Genomic DNA, 6,537 nt, shown 5'->3' with positions numbered 1-6,537 from the left:
AAGCTGCTCCTTTGTGAGACTCAGCCGCCGCCCCACATTGGGCCTCCGGGGAAAAGCCACCGCCCCCACCCGCCATATTTCCCTGAAAGGCGCCCGCGCTACAGCTCCCGGTCGCCACTCTCCCCCATGTGGCGAGTGTTTCTTCCCCATCACCCCACTCAATTGTTCTCCACATCCCAAGACGGGCCAGAAGTTCCCCGGAGGATCGCTCGCCCGGAGACAGCACCCGCCATCTCCTCCCCCGCCCCGGGAATCGCCCTCCCCCCAGCCGCCATTTTACAACCAACTCCTCCACCCCATCGCCTCGGCCTCTCGGTTGGCAAGTGTCTGCAGCCGAGGACACTGAAAGGGTCAAACTCCTCGGCCTGGGGCCTCCCACGGCTCCAGGAGACCACAGGCCATTTCCTGCTTCCAGAATCCACGTCCCATGGCCAGGCTCCGAGACGATGCCGCCATTTTGTCTCCCGCTCCCGGCCTCTGTGGGCGGCGGCAGAGGGTCCGAGAATTCCAGCCCCCGGTTGACCCCCCAACTCACCGTCGTATCGCTCAGCCTGCTCGGCCAGCTTCGCCTGGTACACCATCCTCCCGATCATCCATAGCGGCAGCGGCTCCGGCAGGGTCTGCGCGACGGATGGAAGCGGATAGCGTCTCCGACTCTCTCAGCCTCTCGCTACGCGTCCGAGCAGCAAAAATGGCGGCGCCTCAATCCGGGACTTCCGCCTGCGCACGCGGACAACTGCTCAGCTCTATGGCAACCGCTCCCTGGCAACTGGCGCGGGGGGCGGTCCGGGAGCTCGGCGCCCGTAGAGGCTGGAACCAGCAGACGCCCCTCCTCCGTGAGCTCAGCTGGCGCGGGAGCCCCGAGGCGGGAACGGCGGCTGCGGGAAGAAAGAGCGACCCCCAGGGCACGGGGAGGAGAGCTGGAGGCGAGGCCGGCCTGGACGGCCCCTGAAGAGAGCGAGCGAGAGAAAGCAAAGGCTGTAACGGTTTGCTAATGGCCGGCCTCCCCACGGAAACCAGCTTCTCCCCTACTTGCCCGTCTCCTCAGCCACGCCCACTCCTGCTTCTCCCGGCTTTTTCAACCCCGGGGTAAAGAGGTGGGCCCTGCCATAGTTGGTAGGGGAAGGGGAACCCCAATTTTTACACCTCCACATCACTTGGCAGCCTTTGGCTTCTGCGCGTCAGCCTTCTTTTCCGTTTAGAGTTAGACCCACCACGGATGGGAACCAGGGTCGTGGTTGGAGGAGCCCGGCCTGGACTGCAAGGCGCAGAAGACGGGGCCAGGCTGGGGTTGAAACAGGGAGCAAGGATGGAAGGAGCTGGTCTCGCTGCCCGCTGGGTTCCCAGCACCTTGCCCTCCATGTAATATCTGTTCAGTAACTAGAACATAAGCTGTGTGGTGAGGCCTGCAATAAATGTGGAATAAAAAGGTTGGCACCAAAAAAAAAAAAAAGTTGGCACCAAATTATGAAGAGCCTTGGATGGCAAGCTAAGAAGTTTGCACCTTATTCAGTGGGCACAGAAAGCTATGATTTTTGCAGAGAGGATAATACCATCATCGTTTATCTAACCTATACTTTAAAAAGATGAATAAGTACGGTAAAATAGCGACTGATTAGCAGGCTATTACACTAATGCAGGCAAGAGGTAATAGATGGTAGCAGTGAAAATAGTAAGGAAAGGACAAATAAGATTAATACTACAGAGAAAAACCACAAGAGTTCGTATCTGATCAGATGTAGAGACCTTGTGAGGGGAAAAAACTGACTTTCCATCTTCCCACCCTGAGTCACTGGAATAATGAGTGGCAGTACCATTACCAACGACAAAAATAGGAATGCTAGGAAAGTTTGCTGATAGAATGCAGAGAAGACGAGTCCTTCTAGCACATGTTGGTTCTAAGATTCTCAAAGATCACCCAGGTAGAAGTAACCATCATGGAACTGGAAAAAAGGGGAAGCAGGAGAATACCTACTTTTAAAAGAGGTAAAAGCAGAAGACTCAGCAAAGGAAACTGGGTGGCTCCTTACTGCATTACAGATTAAGCCCCTTCCACTCTAAACACACTTATCAAATTTCAATGGTAAAAGAATCAAAATACGGAATTCTATAACTCTATAAATACACACTTACTTATTTATACCTCCAGCAAGTCATTTCACCTCTGAAGCTTCATGTTCATTGGTAGAGAAACTGGAGACCATATGTTAAGCCATGAAACAAGCCTTAATACATGTTAAAAGACTGAAATCATACAAAGTATATTTTCCTATCACAGTGGAATGAAACTTGAAATTAGCCTTGGCTAGGTATCTCAGTTGGTTATAGCACGATATACCAAGGTTGTGAGTTTGATCCATGGTAAGGGCATATACAAGGAGCAACCAGTGAATGCATAAATAAGTGCAACAAATCGCTGTTTCTCTCGCCTCCTCCCCTCTCTCACTAAAATCAATAAAGAAAAATTGCCCTGGCTGGTGTGGCTCAGTTGGTAGGAATTGTCTCAGGGTGTGTACAGGAGGCAACTGATCGATCTCTCTCCCTCCCTCCCTTCCACTCTCTCTACTAGTAAAAATCATTGGAGGCCTGGCCTACATGGCTCAGTGGTTGAGCATTGACTTATGAACCATGAGTTCATGGTTCGATTCCCAGTCAGGGCACATGCTGGGGTTGTGGGCTCGATCCCCAGTGTGTGGCTTGCTGGCGGCAGCTGTTCAGTGATTCTCTCTCATCACTGATGTTTCTATCTCTCCCTCTCCCTTCCTCTCTAAAATCAATAAAAAAAATATAAAAAATTTTAAAAAATAAAATCCAGTGGGAGTCTACTTAAGACTCAACTTCCTTAAAAAAAAAGAGAGAATAACTTATTTGGTTACTTTGGTTCAGATTACCGAAATGTAACTTACCACATGAATGACATTTATAGGATCTGTTATTTTATATTTAATAAAATGAAGCCACAGAAGCTATAAGGATTTTATTGACCTTTGTTCAAAACAGTGATAATATATTGACACAAGTAAACACAGAAATTACACACTCCAGTACTTATTGCCCAGATAAAATTATTTTTTAATATATTTTATTGATTTTTTTTACAGAGAGGAAGGGAGAGGGACAGAGAGTCAGAAACATCGATGAGAGAGAAACATCGATCAGCCACCTCCTGCACACCTCCTACTGGGGATGTGCCCACAACCAAGGTACATGCCCTTGACCGGAATCGAACCTGGGACCCTCCAGTCCGCAGGCCAACATCTATCCACTGAGCCAAACTGGTTAGGGCCCAGATAAAATGTTTGTCACATCTGCTTCAGTTACCTTCTATTAAGACACTAGAGGCCCAGTGCACGAATTTGTGCACATTCAAAGGAAATTAATTAGAAGAAATATTTTAGAGGCTGGGGAGGGACCGTGGGAGGACTACAGGGTGTGTCCAGCCCGTCTCCCCAAGTCCCAATTGGCCAGACCCCACCAACAAGCTAACCTACCAGTTGGAGTGTCTGCCCCCTGGTGGTCAGTGCACGTCATAGCGACTGGTCGAGCAGTTGACCCTTCAGTCAACCCATCGGTTGGACACTTAGCATATTAGGCTTTTATATATATAGATTAAGCCCTAGCCAGTTTGGTTCAATGGATAGATTGTCAGCCTGCGGGCTGAAAGGTCCCAGGATTGATTCCGGTCAAGGGCACATGTCTGGGTAGCAGACTCGATCCCCAGTGGGAGGTGTGCAGGAGGCAGTCAATGATTCTCATCATTGATGTTTCTCTCTCTCCTTCTCCCTTCCTCTCTGAAATCAAGAAAAAATATTTTTTTTAAAAAAAGACATTAAATCTATCTCCCTGACCGGTTGCTCAGTGGTTAGAGCATCAGCCTGCAGACCAAAGGGTTGCAGATTCCATAATCAGTCAAGGCCACGTACCTTGGTTGCAGGTTACCCATCCCTGGTAGGGGTGCATGTGGGAGGCAACCAATCCATGTGTTTCTCTCACATAGATGTTTCTCTTCCCCGCAAACTCCCCCCCTCCCACTCTCTGGAAATCAATGGAAAAAATACCCTCTGGTGAGGATTGAAAAAAGAAAAAAAAGACAATAAATGCTATCAAGGTATTAATAGACTGCTTGTCCCTCAATCTCTCCCTCCCTGGCATTAACTATTATCCTGAGTCCAGTGTGAATTCTTGATATTCCTACTTAAAATTTTTTTATACATATGGCTGTATCCATAAAAATGTATGAGGCCCAGCCAGTGTTGCTCAGTGGTTGAGCATCAACCTATGAACCAGGAGATCCTGGTTCAGTTCCAATCACATTCTCGAGCTCATACATGCCTGGGTTGCAAGCTTGGTCCCCAGTAGGGGGTGTGCAGGAGGCAGCTGATCAATGATTCTCATCATTGATGTTTCTATCTCTCCCTCTCCCTCTCTGAAATCAATAAAAATACATTACAATGATAACAGCAAAATAAATTCAGCAGCATATGAAAAGGATTATATATCATAACCAAGTGAGATTTAATCCAGGAATAGAGGGATGATTCAAGAAAATCAATGTAATTAATATCCTATCTTAATAAAAGGAGAGGAGGAAAACAACATGACTAGCTCAATTTATGCAAAAAAAAAAAAAAAAAAACCATTTAGCCGAAACCGGTTTGGCTCAGTGGATAGAGCGTCGGTCTGTGGACTGAAGGGTCCCAGGTTCGATTCCGGTCAAGGGCATGTACCTGGGTTGCGGGCACATCCCCAGTAGGAGATGTGCAGGAGGCAGCTGATCGATGTTTCTAACTCTCTATCTCTCTCCCTTCCTCTCTGTAAAAAATCAATAAAATATATTTTTAAAAAAATTGGTTTAAGAAGCAGCAGCCCTGTAAGTTGCTTGGTGTAAAAAAAAATAATAGCCGAAACCGGTTTGGCTCAGTGGATAGAGCGTCGGTCTGTGGACTGAAGGGTCCCAGGTTCGATTCCGGTCAAGGGCATGTACCTGGGTTGCGGGCACATCCCCAGTAGGAGATGTGCAGGAGGCAGCTGATCGATGTTTCTAACTCTCTATCTCTCTCCCTTCCTCTCTGTAAAAAATCAATAAAATATAAAAAAAAAAATAATAATAATAATAATAAAATTTGCTTTAAGCTCTAGTCCATTTCGCTCAGTGGTTAAAGCATTAGACTGAAGGGTCCCAGATTCAATTCCAGTCAAGCGCACATATCTCAGTTGCAGGCTCAATCCCCGGTCCTGGTCGGGGCACAAGGTGGATGCAATCAATTAATGTGTCTCTCTCACATTGATGTTTCTCTCTGTCTCTCCCCCTTCCTTCCACTCTCTCTAAAGATCAATGGGGAAAAAATCCTCTGGTGAGGATTAAAACAAAAAAAAGAATTTGCTTTAAAAGAAATAAGAACTGGGGATGGGTGGAGGTATGGGGGGATAAATGGTGATGAAAAAATATATAGAGAGAAGAAAAAAAATAACTCACATGACCTGTATTCAGTAGAATATCCACAGATACATGACAGTGTACTAAGCACTACAAGAAGGAAATAAGACATTAAAAAATATGATTAGTCATTGCCTCCAGGATCTTGCAGTTTAGTACTTCTTTGGGGGGAAAAATTTATTGCAATTTTATTTGTAAAAGTAGGCTATTTTTTATTTTATACTTTTGAATTCGTTTTATTTTTTACTGCATACTATCTTTACAATTCAAATGTATTTATGAAGATATGTCCAAAATTCTCACAATGTGGTTAAGTGTAAAAACCAAGAAGTAGGAGAAACCAAGATGGCAGCATAGGTAAACACTGGAGTTTACTGCCTCGCACAACCACTTCAAAAATACAACTAAAAGACGGAATGGACATCATCCAGAACCACAGGAAGGCTGGCTGAGTGGAAATTCTACAATTAGAAGGAAAGAGAAAAGCATACCGAGACTCAGAGGAGGTGCGGTGCGGAAGTAAAATACTAAGGTACAGAGGCGCATGCGGAGGCGGAGCGGGCTGGCAGCTGAGGGTGTGGTTGTCTTTTTCAATCAGGAGGGAGTCTCAGGCTCCGAGCTCCAGTTCCGGGCGAGTCTCTGGGGACCCAGACTCATACGGGAGAAGCGGGACTGTCTGGCATCAGTCGGAACTCGAGGGCAGCTTTCTCTCGGAGGTGCTTGCAGCAATTGCTGGGACACTGAGAAAGCGGGGCCTCTGAGGGCAGCCATAATTGCTAGCCCCGCCCTGTTGATCCCGTGGGACCCGCCCCGCCCAAGCCCTGCAGGGAGGCTTTTGCTGGATAGCCTCAGGCAGAGGCTAGATTAGCACCTCCCTAGCGATCCAGGAGCCAGTGTGCCCAGTGGTCAGAGTGGGACCATCCATTGCAGCTCCTCGGATCCATAAAGGACACACTCAAGGGGCAGACTCAGTGAGCACCAAAGCCCCATTGAAGCAAGTCTTGCCCCGGAGGGGTGTCTCCAGCACAGAAGTTCTCCCACTGCAGACACAGCTGATTCTCACAGCCAATTGGCCTGGAGGTCAATTCCTCCCAGTGATA

The 6,537-nt window shown here is 47.5% G+C and overlaps 1 protein-coding gene across 2 annotated transcripts in view; it reads right to left on the bottom strand.

Annotated features, from left to right (window-relative positions):
* Window positions 1-744, bottom strand: part of YWHAE (tyrosine 3-monooxygenase/tryptophan 5-monooxygenase activation protein, epsilon) — a 37,964-nt gene extending 37,220 nt beyond the window's left edge. Inside the window, exon 1 of one of the 2 annotated variants that reach the window (XM_005858323.2) lies at window positions 536-744. In XM_005858323.2, coding sequence (XP_005858385.1) covers window positions 536-593 — 58 coding nt within the window. In that variant the 5' untranslated portion in view covers window positions 594-744. The remainder of the gene's footprint in view (window positions 1-535) is intronic. The other variant, XM_014529499.1, reaches the window with a different exon arrangement.
* Between the last annotated feature and the right edge of the window lie 5,793 nt (window positions 745-6,537).

The sequence above is a fragment of the Myotis brandtii genome, unplaced genomic scaffold, assembly GCF_000412655.1.
Source record: "Myotis brandtii unplaced genomic scaffold, ASM41265v1 scaffold1167, whole genome shotgun sequence".
NCBI classification, from domain to species: Eukaryota; Metazoa; Chordata; class Mammalia; order Chiroptera; family Vespertilionidae; genus Myotis; species Myotis brandtii.
Note: the sequence above shows the minus strand (reverse complement) of the source record. Positions and strands in the feature narration are given on the sequence as shown.